Here is a 17,368-nt window from a genome sequence, read left to right on the forward strand (position 1 = left end):
CTACTATGGTGGTACCCTGCGGCACGAGGCCCCCAGTCCTGGGCACAGATCGTCAGCGTTTACCTGGGACTCGCACTCCCCATCCCCAGCTCCTTGCCCATTCCCTTGGGTACCACCTGGTGGACACGGAGCCAAATGGGCGCATGGGACATGGTGGATACCTACAGATCTCTATAAACACAGACGCTCTCGACTCCTAGACAGAGTAGATATCCCTGCCTCCAGCGACTGCCCTGGGAAGGCTGCACATTCGAAAGACCTGCTCCAGGAAGATCAACAGAAAGTAGAGGTGGTGCTGCTGACTGGCTGGGCGACTGTCCCCTAGAAAGAGAGGTCACAGCCCCGGACTTCCGGCCATGCTCAGGGGGACGAGAGGCAGGCTGGCTGGGGACGGGCATGGGGCAAGGTCAAGAGGGCTCAGAGCAGGTACAAAAACTGATGCAGGCTGCCAACCCAGAAGGGTAGAGACAGAGTTTCCTAAGCCACTTTTGGGGATTGCTCTGTTTCTCGAATTTCAAAGGTCTCAAAAAATAAGATAAAGTAAAAGAGACCCTAAACGACCTTGCCAGCTTAGTCAGAAAACAAAACATCAAAGCGGAGCTTTCTTAAGGCAAGAGATTTAAAACGTTGTCAGAAAAAAGGTCAGGGAATTGCAAATGCCTGTCCCTGGAGCACCATTCTCTCTGGTCTCCATGCCTAGCCGGGCGTCTCAAATGACTCTGACCCTGAAAAATTTATGCCTTCGAATATGTGCAAAGCTGCTGAGCTGCAGCTGCTACGGGTAGGGCTCCAAACTTTAAATCTTACAGAAATAGATAGATTGAGACAGAAGAGATCTATTGTCCTCACTGGACGCCCCGGTGGGGCATGCTCACTGACTCACTGCTATCGTTTCCTCTGGGATGTGTTTTTTGCAGATTTCTGTGGATAACGTGCTTGCTGCTTAGCCTGAATTTTCCACCTTCTAAGTGTTGCTTAATTTCTCCCAGTGCTACTCAGCTGAACTTGGATATGCCTCACTTTCTCCTCCCCTTCGAGGCCGGCTGTGGGGCTGGGCCCCTGCCCTGGGCTCACGCAGCCTGCGCCAGGCAAGTTATTCCCCTTTTCTCTTTCTAGCTTCCACAGGAAGTTAGGATAAATCCCCTGCTGCCCCAGTGAGGGGGCATGATGGGAAACTCCACGTCGTCGGCAACAAAGGAACCACCCGGGCACCAACAAGGAAAGGATGTGAGAAGCTGGGAAGAAAACGCCCGGCTTGCGTGGTGGCCGTGCGATACCTTCTTCTTGATGCCATCCTGAATGACTGTCGTCCGATACAGCCTCAGCAGACCTTCCTCGGACAGGTTCTGCACCAGGCGGATGATGGATTTCTTACAGCACTTGGTGGACACGCCTTCTTGCTTCTCCTGATCCATGATCATCTTTTGAATTCTGTGACACCACAAAAGAAGCCATTTAATAGTTACAGTCTCAACATGGAAGGCCAGTCTCAACCCCGGCAACTGACGCCTGCCTGATGGGATCCAGTCTAAAGTGGGGGAGAATTACAGCGTGTTTTGCTGCTGCAAGGATGACTTCTTAAGATGACAAAGATCATCTCTCTCTGAGATAAATGAGTTAGCTAAGGACAGGCCACCATTCACAGCAGCTTCATGTTCTGAAACTTCCATCAGGAATTGAAGAGATTATATGATTCATGACAATGATGGCACTAAGTCTCCATGTTAATTCAACACCCAGCTAAGGAATGGCCCAGTTTATCACCATCGACACCCTCAGCTCTGAAGCTCTTTGATTCTTCTCCTCCTACATCTCTCGAGCTCTTACAGAGCCACTATGGCGATGTTTCTAGATCACCAGTCACAGAACGGCAGGGTCAGACAGGGCCTCAGGAACAACCAGCTCCATGCCTCTGTGCACAGGAGAGGAGACATAGCCGGCAGTATCTGCAGGTGGTCCTCCCATCCCCTAGTGAGGGAACTCCCATCCTTGACTCAAGGGTAAGAATCCTTCCAATCAAGAGGCTTTGATCTTGACTGCTCAGAAGCCCAAGTATGCCACCCAAGACGTGGTGGTAACAGGGGGCTAGAAGGACCAAATCAGACAGCAGACACAGACGTGTCCCTTTTTCTTTTGTGTTCATACAACATTCTGTCTGAACAAAAGGCTCCGTGGAGGCTGATGCTATTACTTGCCTAAGTTTCTGCTCACGCTATCCTGAGCACAAAATTTCTAAGGAAGGAGCTAGGCAAACACACTTGCCTGTGACCTTGGTTTTCTGCTCCACCATGCTTCTCTGTCAAGTGTATGGGTAGATATTCCTTAGTGTTTACACTTTTCAAATCACACAAGAAGACTCTAAATCCTTTCTACCACAAAGGGCTCCTCTGAGAATCTATACAGCAGAAGAGAGATGCAAATGCCCCCAGGTCCTTTCTGTGGATGGCGATGACTCCCGTGGGCTTTATTATCAATGTAAGACAGACAGACAGACTACTCCTTACGTGAATAAGCTCTCGATTAAGCGGAGGTTGGTGACGGCCTCTATGATCAGATTCCTGCGCTTCAGCAGTCGGTAGGTCTCGTGGGGCTTGTCTTGGCCTGGGCCGTGCTTCCCTGCCTTCTGGGAACCGCCGCTCTCCTAGAACAGAGACCAAAAGAGAATTAAAAACAACGGACTCAGCAAGGCTTGGGGGCCAGACACCACACCTGCTGGTATGCTTGCCCTCTTTACGGAATTCTACACCACATTTCAAGAAAGAAAGTCAAGAGGATCACTGCTCCCACAGGATCCCACTACCCCACTATCTCAATGCTTTGAAACAGCACAGACATGCCAGAACTTTATGAAGGTCAGCTGGTTTCAGAACAGAAATCAGACACATCTACTCCAGCCCTCCCTGGAGAAGGGGACCGTCTTCACTCAAGTTTTGACTTGCTTCTTCCACAGTGGAAGGAAGGAAATGGACAGACTGAACACGGACTCCCTACAGTCACTCTGTGGGGCTTTCTTCATTCAAGCCTTATTATTAAGGTTCCCATTTTACGGAAGAGGAATCCAGGGCTTCTGGAGGTGAAACAACCGGACAGGGTCCAAGGGCATGAATGAGCACCAGGATGGGCTTCTGCGTCCTGTTGAGGAAGCCATGGGCAGCCTCTCCAGGGACATAAACTAGACAGACAGGCAGCCTCTGAGTGAATCAGGATGAGCAGGAGTGAACGATGCAGAGAGAACAGACAGGAGCCCTCCCCACCCTGCTGCTACGCCCACACCTCTCTTCCTGCCTTCTTTCTGGCTTCAGGAGCTCAGACCCCGACCTTGTCCCATCTGCCCTCAGATCACTTACCCTAAAGCCCAAATCTGTGCCCTGCAGCGAAGGGAAATCCCAACCCCAACACATTCCTGGAAGATCCCTCAGCACAACTCAGGGCCTGTTCTGCTGGATGCCCTTCTCACTTGCAGCAGCACTTCCAGGGGAACGAGAACTCAATGAGAACACACTCGGGCAGGGGTCCCATCACCTTCCTGCTGCCACTGACACTCTGGGGGGAGGGGGGCTCATTGATTTCCTCAAGCAGGTGGGGCCCGAAGGGAGAGCGAGTCACAGATCCAAGAAGGGGCCCAAGAGTGGCAGAAAGACTTGGTTCTCACCTCTGTATCAGAGCAAACATTCTGGAGGAAAACCACGTTAAGGAAACCTGCCTGCTTTCCATGGGGTTGCCGGGGAGCAAAATGAACACACGCTTTACCAAGGGACCTCCAGACAGGCAGTTCCTGCCCCTCTTCCCAGCAAGTAGACAAAAAAGAAGCAAGAGGACCCTGGGGACAGACTTCTAAGAGGAAAACGCTGAGCTGAGCAGGGCCTGCAGGGCCTGGAGAGAGCGTGCTGCTAGGGGCCCGGAGACCGTACAAGGAGGTGCAAAGAGGGGGCGGGGTGAGGACGGCAGGGAAGACCCTCAGGAACCTGGTGGGCCCCACCTGCTGACATGCAGGCGCTTCAGGTGGAGACGAGACCAATCACGACTTGAAAAAGAGTCATGGAATCTGATGACAGGATACGGCTAGAAGGTTCTAGAAAATTCCATAGAAACCCCTCACTCTCTTACACCCCACCTCACCCCTCCTTGCTGTAGGGACAGGACCCAGGCTCAGGCTTCCAGGCCAGAGACAGAGAGAGAAGCAGGGCAGGGTGGGAGCTCCAAACCCACGGGTTCTAATCTCCATTCTGTCATTAGCTGAGCAGGCAAGTCCCTCCATCCCCGGGGGCTTTGCTCGCCTCCTCCGGGACCAGACCTGGCTTTCGTTGTCAGGGCTGCTGTGAAGCCGGAACCAAACACCAGCAACAACACCAAGGCCATGACAGTCCCAAGTCTGTCCTATGCCGGACGACTGAGGCGCCGCCGGCCGTTATCCGAGGCGCTTCCAGAGGACGGAGGACAGCACTGGGGGCAGTGAACCACACAGTGACAGAGGTGTTCCCGAGCCAGCTGCCTTTCCATCCCTCTAATTACACAGAGAAAAAGTGCTGGTTTGATTCTTTAACGCCATGGATGCAACAGGATCTGACCAGAAAGAACTAAAAAAGTTTTGTTTTTGTCAGACCTATTTTATGATCACTTTCTTTCTATGACAATTGATATTGGCTTTTCATCTAGAGCCAGGGTTTTTCAACCCCAGCAGTGCTGACACTCTGGGACGGGTAACTCCACTGTGGGCTGTCCCACACAGTCTAGGACATCTCACAGCCTCCCTGGCCTCTGCCCACAAGACGCCAGGGGCAGCCTCTCCCTACGGTGACAACTGACAACATCTCTGTGTACGTGCTCGGTCATTTCTGATGCTTTGCATTCCCATGGACTGTAGCCCATCGGGTTTCTCAGTCCATGGGATTTCCCAGGCAAGAATACTGCAGTGGGTTCCCACTTCCTTCTCCAGGGGATCTTCCCGGTCCAGGCATTGAACCTGTGTCTCTTGCATCTCCAGCATTAAGACACTGCCAAATATTCCCTGGGGGGTAAAATAGGCCCAGAGTGAAAACCAATGATTTAAAGTAGCCATACCGGGACTTCCCCCGTAGTCCGTAAGTTGAGAATCTGCCTCGCCATGGAGGGGACTCGGGTTCAATCCCTGGTTGGGGGACCAAGATCCCGTGTGCCGTGGAGTAACTAAGCCAGTGCACTGTAACTCCTGAGGTCACTCTGGAGCCCGCGTACCACAGCCAAAGATCCCATAGGACACAACTAAGACCCGGTGGAGCCAAGTAAATAAATATTAAAGGGGAAAAAAAAGCAGCCATACACATTTTCCCTCCAAAATAAACTTAAATAAAAAGAGTATGTTGTGACAAATGTCAAAGTTCTGCACGTAACAGGTGATATCTGGCCAAGGCAGGCTGCGTGACGGTGGTAGGTAAATAAGCACAGCATTCCTTCCCGTGGAGCCCTGCTTCCTGCCCACCCCCCAGGCCTGAGCACGTGGCCCTTCTACTATTACTGATTTTGTTGTTGTTGTGATCCATAAGCTCAGAAAAGAGAAGGCAGACGCCCGCCTGCCACAGGCTCCTTCCCGGAGGAAACGGCCTCCCCGTGGGACTCACCTTGGAGTTTTCAAGCCTGACCTCTTCGATCACGGCGATGTCGCCACTGTGACTGTCCACACAGTGGGGGCCCAAGGACATGCCGAGCTCTGAGGAGCCGCTGGTGTCCAGGTTGTCCCCGCCGAAGGTGCCCCGAGAGGCTCGCTCCTCGGCAGCTCCCGAGGACGGCTGCTTCTTCAACGGGTGCAGGTTGATGACCTTCCAGCCCCCTGAGGCGGAGGACAGGCGTAGGTGGGATGACCATGGCCACAACAGGGGGAACGTGAGAGGGGCCACTCCTGCTCAGCTGCGAGGCCAGAGCTGCCTACGTGGTCAGTTTAAGACGAGGGTGGTGGGCCAGCAAGCTACCTCTCCCACTGTAACCCCCCAGCCCCCGATTTGCAAATCTGTCAACAGCCCCAGCATCCACATGTCTCAGAAACGTCTTCCATAATTTAACTAAAATCCTGAGGGATTACACAGACTGTTGGAGGAAATGGATAGAGGAAGTTTAGGGAATTCCATCCCTTTAATAGTTAAAATATAACAGAACAAGGGCAAATGGGAAGAGACTTGACAGCTGGCTGGAGACAGACCACACAAGGCTCTCCTGAGCGTAAGATTAAGTGATGCACGTGACACCAACAGGTCCCTTGTTGGCACAGCACCCAGGCCACCCTGGGGTGTCCGCTGGACTGAACGGCCCCAGAGCCAGACTGAGAGCGTGCACCCCTGCCCACCCCCGCCCCGAGCACCCCTACCCTTGCTCGGGGTGGAGTGGTGAGGCTGCGTCCTGAGACCGCCGTTCGAGAAGGACCTCGTGTCCCGCGGAGCTCTCCTGCCTTTTCTCTTTCTGCTGCCGCCGCCGCCCTCCTCATCACTGTCCAGCTCGGAGAGGAAAGCGTCCTCCCCCTCGGGCAGCAGCGACTCCTCCTGCACCGAGGCCAGGCTCACGGTGGTCAGCAGCTCGTTGCGCGCCTTCTCCCTCTCGTACTGCCGGCTCAGGTCGCTCTCCTCCGCAAACACGCAGGAGATGTACTTGGTGGTCCGCTGCCGCCCTTCGTCCTCCATGAAGCCCTGGGCGGGGGACACAATGTGTCTAAGACACCACAAACTCGGCCCACGGGTAACAGTAGGCAGAATTCGACAGTTTCTAACTGTTGTCAAGACGCAGTCAGAGCCTGGGGGTCTCCAGCTCTGCTGAGCCACTGCCATGGGGATTGGGAGTGAAGCTGACCTACTCCCTTTTGTCTTCTAGAACAGAGGGAAGGGGCTTTCTGGCCATAATGGTAGAAAGGGTAACGTCTTCCATGTGCCAACCACACGCCAAGGACAGGGCTAAGCACTCTGCAGTCATTAGTTCAACTGTTAACACTGCCGTCCAGCAGATGGCCAAAAAGTTGGCAACAAGGGAGCGAGGCATAAAGGGCTGAGACAGGTGTGGTCCCGAAAGGGGATCCCAGACCCAGTTAGCCAACTTGGTGCCCCCAGGACCCAGGCCAGGGGCACAAACGAGGGAGGGTGGGGCGGGGACTGAGGTCTGGGGGCACCTGCTTTATCTCAAGGGGCACTCGGAGGCGCCAGCCTCAGCTGACTCCCCACAGGGGAGTGGGGGGGAGGGTGCCTGCTCCCCAGACTGCAGCATCTCCCACTGACTTTTCAATGCTGATGACTCAGTCAAATTTCAAAAGTTGAAAACCAACAAAATCCACGGCGGGGAGGGGGGCCACACTGGTGGGCTGCACTTGGCCCCCTCCCCATTAGCTTCCTTGGTGGAGACCTGGGCTCCTGACTGCCCGAGACAGCCCTTTAGAACCACGCCGCGTGCACACACACATGCACCCAAAGACAATGAACCACGCGGGATGACTCATGCTGTTACCTTGACAACTTTGAATCTCTGAAGGAGACGGCACAGCATTCTGGCTTCCAGCTTTCCCACGTTCATAGCCACTCGGATTTCAGCCTGGGAAATGCCTTTCGTGCCTCGACGCTCGACTGCGAGAAACAATACACTTGACCCCCAGCCTCCGCCACGGAGCCCCTCTGCACAAGTTGGGTCAGCTCCCACCCACCTTTCCGAGGCACGGACGTTTTAATGCAGGGAAACCGACAAACAGAATAAGACACCCGGCCTCCCCTCTCCCTCCGCTCCCAAGACTCAGAACATTCCGACTCATGGCTCATTTCTAAGCGCTCACTATCTGACTCCTCCATGTCAAAGCTGTAAATGTCAAGTGATCGAGGCCTGATCCATCGAGTCCCAGGGACGCTGGTTTTCTCTTGCAGCGGGAAGTGAGTGCTTTCACATGAATGAACTTTCTCAGCTAAATTAAACTGAGGCTTTTTTTTTTAAAAAAGCATGGAAGTAATTTTAATGAAGAACTTCTTCATTTTCCTGTCTTTCTCGGTAGACTCAGAGGCACCATGGACACAGATTACTGTATTACCCTGTAACAGCTGCCGGCCAGCAGGGGCTAGGGAAGAAAATAACCCTATTTGGCCCTGTAATAAATGACCAGTGGACAACTGCGAAATTATTTGCTCTGTCTGGTATGTCAGTCCCTGCCCTGCTACATGCTGGGCTATTACTGGATGTGCCTCTAAAGAGCTGTTTCAAATACACTCAGAGATTGGGAGGCACCTGGTGAGGTGGGGGTGGGGGTGGGCGGGAGTCCCCCCAGTAAAACACAGCAACTACAGAGCAGACTTCGGGGCAAAATTCTGTGACTGTTCAGATAGAATTTCCCTTTCAATTCCTGATGGGTCACTCACTCAAGGCTGCTAGGCAAAACCAATCTGAATGAAGGCAGTTTTGCTATATTTATTGTCCATGCATAAAAATTTAAATAGGAGAATGCAAAGAGGTGACTAGCATGTGCTCCTATGTTGAACCAGCAACTTGCTACAACCAGGGATGAAAGGGTTAGGACAGTTTTACCCCCAAACTGTGTCTGAGAGATTTGAAGAAGCCCTCCCTATAGGGTGTGCCAATTCACCTGGTGGCTTCATGCCTGCTGATGGAACCAAACCTCCTGCAGCCCCTCACCTGCTACTCTAGACACGCTCCCCTACAGGGGACCTGCAGCCACAGCATCTACGGCCCTGGGTCATGGCTGCCTTACACAGATGTTAGGGAAGTTAGGGGAAGGAGGGGCGGGATGGAGACATGGTTGTCCCGGCCCCCTTCATCACTATAATCCCCAGCCTGCAATGAATGACCCCAGGCCAATTTTAAAAGCTGGAAAGTAACTCTTAAATCTTTGAATAATAATAGCAATAGCTAATAGTTTCTGTCCTCCCTATGTACATCAGGTGTTTTAATCCTACTCGTTCAGTCGTCCTATGTGCCAGGGGGGATAATGGCCCCATTTCACAGATGAAGGGACTGAGGCTCAGAGACCTTTCTAAAGTCTATAGCCGGCAGACAAGGGGTGGAGCAAGGGTTCAGACTCAAATCTGACCCCAAAGTCGAGGGAAACAACTTTGCTCCCTGATGGAAGACATTCTCCACAGCAGAGCCCTCATTTGACGTGAGACGAAAACACGTCTCGACCCAAAGCTCGGGACCCAAAGCAGGTGTGGGAACGGGACCTACTGAGCTCGTAGGTCTGCGTGAGCATGTCCCGCTCGAACACGATGTCCACGGGAGGCACGCCCTTGGAGATGACGTCCTCATCATCGTCGTCGTCGTCCACCTTCCGCTTGAACTCCTTCAGCAGTCTGAGGCAGCGCACCATGACGTCGGTCCCTGGGGACATGGACACACGGTTCCACCGTGACAAACCGGCGTGCCTTCGGCAGAGCCAGAGCCCCCGAGGAAAGGCCACACGTGGCGTCAAGTTCCGAACATGGAAAAGTGCCCACCTGGGAGCACGAGACCTGAAAACTGACTCCACAAAGTTGCTTTTTTAAAAAAATACACAACTAGAAAACAAAGATATGCAAATGAAAGGAGTAATGAGATGCCGTATTATGGCCTATTAAATAAACAGCAGCCTCGGCTTCAGACAAGCTCCAATGACTACAGGAAATGTGCCTGTGTTTTCCCATCGGTCCACCCCACCACCTAGCACCCCACTCTGGAATACTGTCTGGAATGAAGCAGGCACGCATGCACGGTATCGCTGCAAGGATGAAACACGTCTCCCTTTTAAGCCAATACCCACACCACCACGGCTTCCCTGGTGGGTGGGCAGTAAAGAATCTGCCTGCCAATGCAGGAGATGTGGGTTTGATCCCTGGGTCAGGAAGAGCCCCTGGAAAAGGAAATGACAACCCACTCCAGTCTTCTTGCCTGGGAAATCCCACGGACAGAGAAGCCTGGCGGTCTACAGTCCAGGAGGTCACAAGGAGTCGGGCACAACTGAGAGACTAAACGACAAGCCACTCCGCAGACACCTGCCCGTCCCTGAGGCTGGTCTAAGCCCTCCTGTGGGCCAGCCCTCATCATGGCCTTAGGAGATGGGCTGCCATTCCCATTTCATACTTGAGAACATGAGGAGCCAAGGGACTGGCCCCAATCCCCACCCCCAGCAAGTGCGGAAATGGGATGTATCGGGCGGTTCAGCCTCGGAGCCCAGGCCCTAAACCTTTGACCACATACGGCCCCTAATTCAAAGATATCCATGTGACCGGGAGCCAGAGCCGCCCGCGTGAGAGGGGGCTCGATGCAGTGCCTAGGGCAGGCAGATGGACATGTTCTCAGGCAAGAGTCCAGCGTTATTTCTTCCACACTTTTATAACTTCCTTAAGGGCTTAATTAGCCAAGAAAAGATACACAGAACAGCCCTCGAAGTAAGCAGACGTGGAAGAGGAAAAACGCTGCAAGTACACTTGTGGCCTCTGAGGCTCCGAAAGACAACGCTCTCCACCGTCAGCCTTCTGCTCCTCACACCAAGGCTGTAACTGGGCTCACGGGCATCCGCCGCCAGAGCCTTCTCCTGCCCGCATAGCCGTCTCCTCTGCTGACAGCCAGGAAGGAAGGATGCTCAGAGGGAAGGTGGGGATGAACACGCTCCTGGGTTGGGCACACGTGGTTCAACCTCAGCTCTGCAACTTTGGGCAGATGATCTGCTGTAGCTCTCTGTTCCCCACTTAGTAAAATGAAGTGACCATGCTCTCTGCCTCACACATTGGCGTTAGCTTGACCTGAGATAACATCTGTACGTTGGCATGGAGCTGGCACAGAGCCATCACTTAACATTAATGCCCAGCTCTTGCCGTGGGCCGGGCACTGTGTGCTGAGTGTTACATAAATTAACGCATTTCCCGATGTTCTAGAGTTCTTCACGACTCAGAGAATCTTGATTTTGATTATTAAAATCCCTTCAGCTCCTGCTTGCCATTTTTTAGGGATACTGTTCTAGAGCACAAGTCAGCTAACAGCAAAGCCGCAGGGACCAGAGTGAGACCAGTCAGCACATCTATGCTGATGAACGTGGCCTCTGCCACGGAGATTTCCTGCAACCACCCTAGAGGCACGAGCCTGTTGATGATAACCCCTGACCCCTGGGTGCAGGGCGTTCTTTCCAGGAGCAAACGGCGAGAGAAAGAGAATCGGCCAGCTCACTGCACACGCTTTCAGATACACAAAGTTCTAGGCATTTCAGACACGCTAAAACTTCCGTGGTATGGACGAAAGTCAGCACTTGCACACAGGTCTGTCAATGACTCAGGATGGGCACCAACTTGGCAGGAAAAGAGCCTTAATTTACACATTCTGAAACCCAGAAAGGAAGAAGGGAAGGACAGAATCTTTACTGAGCACCCCGGATGAGCCGGGCACTGCGCTAGGTCCTTTCCGGGACTATTTTACTTAATCATCTCCGGGCTTCTGCAAGTTATCGTCACTGTCCGAAGGAAAAAAGGAAACTGAAGCTCAGAGGGCTCGAGGGATCTCAGGGGCCTTGGACACAGCAAGTGGCCTTCCTCACACACCTGGCCACCTGGTGGGGTGCAAATTTCCTATTTCTATCAGAAAGCACTGCTCCTTGGAAAGAAAAACCCAGAGTGGCTGTGGCGTGGAACCACTACCTATGAGTATCACATTCTCATCTGGCCCCTTAGCAGAGCGGTATCCTTGACTGTGATCAACTCTGTAAGAAACAAAAGCAACAGAGGAGCCCAGGACAGACTTCCTCTTACAGGGTCACAAGGTGACATCCTCCTGGTAAGTCAGGCGGATGTTATGTAAATTCAGAGTGCTACCCCCATCACCCCACCAACACCCTGGCCTGAATGGAGCTGGGCTGGTCAGTGATAGGGAGTCATTGAGATAGCCTGGGAAACTGAAATCACAGCAAGCCCATGGGACATCCTAAGGAGAAGGGCGTGCCGTGGGTACCTGCAGAGGGAAAGTATTAGTTGCTCAGTTGTGTCTGACTCTCTGTGACCCCAGGGACTGTAGCCCACCAGGCTCCACTGTCCATGGAATTCTCCAGGCAAGAATACCGGAGTGGGTTGCCATTCCCTTCTCCAGGGGATCCTCCCAACCCAGGGATCGAACTCAGGTCTCCTGCATTGCAGGCAGATTCTTTACCGTCGGAGCCACCAGGGAAGCCTGCAGAGAAGCCTGACCAGGGGTGGAAGGACAGCATTGGGGGCAGCACCCAGGACGGAGGAGGGGGCTGCAGCCCACACCCCAGGGCGATGGAACAGGTGAGAAGCATGCGCTCTGGAGTCAGTGTGTGGGGTCAGAACCTGCCTCTGGCACTTACAGGCTGGATCAGCACAGAGCCCTGGGCCTCAGGCTGCTCAGCTATGAAATGGGGACAAGAACAGTACCTCCTCACAGAATGCTCCGTGAGCAGTGCTTGCACCTGTCTTATCAATACTCATCACAACCTCTGAAAAGCACAGCCTGGGGGCTCAAGTGTCAGATCTAGTCACCCGGGGGTGGCGGGGGGGGGGGATGTCAGGACGCTGCTTGGGGCCTTTCAATTTGATTTCACAGCATTTATTCTGTGATGGGCCCACAACACATAAAGAGGGATGGGACACGGCTCCTGCCCCTGCAAAGGGCATGTCTGAGAGATCCAGAGGCGAGGGGGTTCTGGCTTCTCGCAGGCCGGGGTGTGTACTCCGGCTCTACTGCGGACCAGCAATGAACCTCGTCTACAAGACGGGATAATTCTACAGCGTGTCTACACTACCCTGGGGTGAGGACTAAAGGGAAGAATGAGCGTAAGTGCTCAGGGCACGCTCTCTGGCTGGATGACTACAGAGGAACTGGCTATGATGCGCTCAGGGCTCAGCTTCCAGAATACACAGAGCCGGCAGACGAGAAAAGACACAGGACCGGGGCTACACAGAGGGGGAGAGAGAGGAGGGGTCATGTGGGTGGGATAGTAAAGGACACAGAAGAATGATCTTTGCAGAACAGGACAGGCTTTCCAGGCAGGAGGAGGGGCACCAGCAAAGGCGTGGAGGTGGGAGAGGACCATCTGTTTGGGAAGGGGCTGAGGTGGGGGGAGGTGGGAATGAGGGGAGAATGACGAGATTCCAAAGGTTGCTAAGCCAAGCAGAGATTTATGTTTCACTCTGTGGGAAGATCCCCTGGAGGAGGGCATGGCTACCCTCTCGAGTATTCTTGCCTGGAGAATTCCATGCACAGAGGAGCCTGGTGGGCTACAGTCCATGGCTACAGACCAGACTGAGCACCTAACACTTTCACTTTTTCACACCACAGGCATCCAGGTTACCCTGGATGTGGAGGGCGGCCTGGAGGGAAGGCCTGAGGGATGAATCTCCTGCCCTGGGGGCTTCACCTGTGGCTCGGCCCCGCCTTTGCCCCCTTCCACTGCCTATCTGTGGGGCCCAGCCTCTCAGGGAGGGGGAGGCGGGCAGAGGGACCTGATGGCTAAGGTCTCAAGCCACACTCTCTGTGGTCACCACCCACCCCACCCCCTTCCCGGCTCCAGCACTTCCCAGCTCTATGACCCCAGGCAGGCAATCTGTGCTTCAGCTTCTTATCAGTGAAATGAGGAGAATGAGCAGCCCTGAGAAGATGGGGCGATAAAAGGAAGAACTGTCAGTCGAAGAACGGACACTTGGCTCTGAGCCCAGCACATTTTCTCCATGGGTCTTCGACCCCACCCCACCCCACGAAACAGCTAACAAAGTACAGACTCTCCTCCAGCCCTTTCCTCCCTCTTTTTTTACGTCCTAAGACAAGTCATCAGAGTCGAAGGTCGCTGTGGGGTCCTGACGACAGCACACAGGGCGCTCACACCGGCTTGGGAACCTGCGGAAACGGCCTCGGCCCAGAGGTTTAGTCATCACTCAATGCCTGGTGCGAGGACCACCTCCTCAACCTCTGGATGGATGGCTTAGGTCCCCAAAGCTCTTTGAGCGTGACTGACAGATGGAAAGGCCTGGGTGAAAACTACAGTGCTGAGCAGGAAGGCCACAGTGGGCCTTTTTTGAGGGCTCTGAACCGGGCTCAGTTCAAGAATGAAACCTCACCACGTGGTGAAGCCACTCGGTCACTTCTTAGCCCCCTTGTACCCCTCCGTGGCCAGGCTGCTCATCTGTAGGACAGCCCCCGTGCTCACAAGCCCCAGCACTTGCCTCGGGGCTCTCCCAAGCACGGGGAGCCTTCCCGTCTCATCCCCCAAACCTCAAAGCCATCAGTGGGCTACACCATAGAAAGTTCTGGAAGGACCACATCGACCTCCTCGGCAAGTCTACTGTTGTCTGCCCCTGTCTGATTCTCTGGGATCCTGCCCCAGCCCCCCACCTGGCACCAGCCTGCTCCTTCCACTGCATGGCCCAGGCAGGCCCATCTTTCTGCTCATGGGGGTCAGTGGAGAGGCCAGCAGGTTTGAGCCCCTGTTCCCTCCTGGGGGGACAGAGGAGGTGGAGGAAAGGACTGGTTCCCCCTATGGGCGCCCCCTCAGGAGGACCGCCTCCACCCCTGGGTGAAGTCACCCAAGGCCCAGAATTTAAGTCACAGGATTCTACACCTGTGCTGCCTTTAATAGTTTTTTTTTTTTTTTGCCATATTAGAGGGTCTGTTTCTTTTGTCTTAATTATTAATGATGGTAATTACTCTTCACAGTTTAGCTAGTGTCCTTTAATCAATCTTGTCACTTTTAACTTAAAGAAATCACTATTTTTAACTAAACTGTTTTTCCCTCTAGTAAATTCATTGTCTAGGCTTTAAATTTTCCTGACAATCTTCTATTCTTTTTATGTTTATGCTCGCCCTTTATCCTCTCTGTTTCTGATCTCCATTCTTTTTAATTCCAGTTTTCTGGTTTCAAAGCTCTTTAAAACCTTTACATTTATTTTATTGCATTTTAATCCTTCCTGGTACGGCTCATTTCTCTTTTTTCTTAGCTTGTATACTTTAATCCTACTGTAACTTTTAAAATGTCCTCTTTTGCCATTTTAATGACCATAATTTAGTTTGCTATACCTTGTCAAGTGTTTGTTGGATTCGGCTTTTATTTTTTATTGTAATTTTAACAGCTTTCTTGAGACATAATTCACATGCCACACAATACACCCGTTCAAACTATGCAAGTCAAATTTTTTTTGGCGGGGGTGTGGGGTGCCTTTTAAAATTTATTTGTTTTTAATTGGAGGATGACTGCTTTACAATGTCCTGCTGGTTTCTGCTGTACATCAACACGAATCAGTCCCTGGTGTACACACGTCCCCTCCCTCCTGAACCTTCCTCCCACCTCCCACCCCATCCCACCCCTCTGGGTCGTCACAGAGCACCAGGCTGAGCTCCCTGCGTTACGCAGCAACGTCCCACTAGCTGTCTGTTTTACATACACATGCACGCATGTTAAGTCCCCTTCAGTCGTGTCCGACTCTGTGCGACCCTATGGACAGCAGCCCACCAGGCTCCTCTGTCCACAGGATTTTCTAGGCAAGAATACTGGAGTGGGTTGCCATTTCCTTCTCCAACTTTACATATGGTAATAGATATATTTCAATGCTACTCTCTCAATTTGTCCCACCTTCTCCTGCCCCAGCTACGTCCAAAGGTCTGTTCTCTGTGTCTCCATTCATGTCCAGCAAACAGGTTCAAGTCAATTTCTTTTAGTGTATTTCACAGGTATATGCACCCATCACAAGTCAATTCTAGAACATTTTCATCTAATCCTTTAGCTATCACCCCTCTGCGCCCCCACTGCAGCCTTCAGATCTCATTATCTACTTCTAGATTCCCTATTCTGGATTCTCCCCTAAAAGGAATCACACAGTAATGGCCTTTTGTGATTGGCTTCTTCCTCTACTGAATGGTCTTGGCACTCTGGCTGAAAGTCAGTTGACCATAGAAGTGTGGGTTTATTTTTTTGGCTGCGCTGCATGACATGCGGGATCTTAGATCCCCCATCAGGGATCAACCTTGCTCCCTGCAGTGGAAGCACGGAGTATCAACCACTGGACGGCCATGGAATTCCCCATGTGGGTTTATTTCTCACTCTCAGTTCTATCCCATTGATCTCTAGGTCTATCTTTGTGTCAATAAGTACCATGCTGTCTGGATTACTGCTGCTCTATAGTAAGTTTTGAAATTGGGATGTGAGAGATCTCCTATTGGATTCTTCTTTTACAGGATTGTTTTAGCTTTCTGGGTACCCTTCAATTCCATATGAATTTTAGAATTAGCTTGCCAGTTTCTAGGTGACACTTCCCAGGTGGGGAGGGTGGTAAAGAACCCACCTGCCTATGCAGGAGAAGCAGGTTTGATCCCTGGGTCCCAAAGAACCCCTGGAGGAGGGCATGGCAACCCACTCCAGTGTTCTTGCCTGGAGAATCCCAGGGACGAGGGAGCCTGGTGGGCTGCTGTCTATGGGGTCGCACAGAGTCGGATACCACTGAAGCGACTTAGCAGCAGCAGCAGCAGCAGCAACAAGGTTAAGTCTTCTGACATAGGAATAGCGGATATTTTCCCAGTTACTTGTATCTTAGATTTCTGTCAACCATCTTTTATAGTTGTCAAATATATGTTTTGTATTTGTTCAATCACTCCTGTCTTATTCTTTTTGATGCTATTGCAAACATAATTGTTTTCTTAATTTCACTTTCGGTTTGTTCATTACAAGGGTATAGAAATAGAGCTGATTTTTGCTGATTATTATTATTATTAGAGCTGATTATCGATCTTGTTCTGTGATCATGCTGAACTTGTTTTTCTATTTTTGAAGAGTTGTTGGGTGACAGCTTAGGGAAGAGCCCACACCATAAATAGGGAGGTAAAGATGCTAAAACACTTCTTCACAGTTGGACTCACCTTGCCACTGAACCTGGAAACCCGCTAAATGCCTGCCTCAGTCATTCAGCCCCAGGGAACCCAACTTCTGTTGACTGCTTCCGACTGTGACCCTTTTCCGAGGATTACAAAGTTAACTTCTATTTCTCCTCCCTTCTGTTCTCAGCACAATTTAATAAACACAGAATGACTGCTAAACACTTGGAGAGAATAATCCAAATTTGCAAAACAGATCAGTTCAGGGTGAATGTTTCCATTACCGAGGTTTTCTTGCTTTTGCAAAACAGGTCACAGTGGCTTTCTGTAATGCATTTGAAATATGCCGAAATCCGAACTCTTTGTTTATGGGCTTTTAGAAACAACTCGTATATATCCAGGCACACCTGTAAATTTACATGAAGCAATACATCATCTTTATTTATTATTTAAGTCTTGCTTACTCCATAACAGCTGGGAAGAAAGGTTTTATGTTAATTTTGCAAACTGGGAGGACATACTTCAAGGCAGGAAAAGACTAAAACTGTGCAGTTATCCCTCATCTCTTGCATTAGGAAAGTCA

The 17,368-nt window shown here is 51.8% G+C and overlaps 1 protein-coding gene across 1 annotated transcript in view; it reads right to left on the bottom strand.

Moving 5' to 3' along the window:
* Positions 1–17,368, bottom strand: part of GTF3C1 (general transcription factor IIIC subunit 1) — a 77,427-nt gene that overhangs the window by 34,882 nt on the left and 25,177 nt on the right. Inside the window, exons 7-12 of the mRNA XM_043456080.1 lie at positions 9,175–9,327; positions 7,459–7,574; positions 6,338–6,653; positions 5,598–5,806; positions 2,505–2,641; positions 1,278–1,431 (exon numbers count right to left, since the gene is read on the bottom strand). Of these exons, the coding sequence (XP_043312015.1) occupies positions 1,278–1,431; positions 2,505–2,641; positions 5,598–5,806; positions 6,338–6,653; positions 7,459–7,574; positions 9,175–9,327 (1,085 nt within the window). The remainder of the gene's footprint in view (positions 1–1,277; positions 1,432–2,504; positions 2,642–5,597; positions 5,807–6,337; positions 6,654–7,458; positions 7,575–9,174; positions 9,328–17,368) is intronic.

The sequence above is a fragment of the Cervus canadensis genome, chromosome 32 (genome assembly GCF_019320065.1).
Source record: "Cervus canadensis isolate Bull #8, Minnesota chromosome 32, ASM1932006v1, whole genome shotgun sequence".
In the NCBI taxonomy this organism is placed as follows: Eukaryota; Metazoa; Chordata; class Mammalia; order Artiodactyla; family Cervidae; genus Cervus; species Cervus canadensis.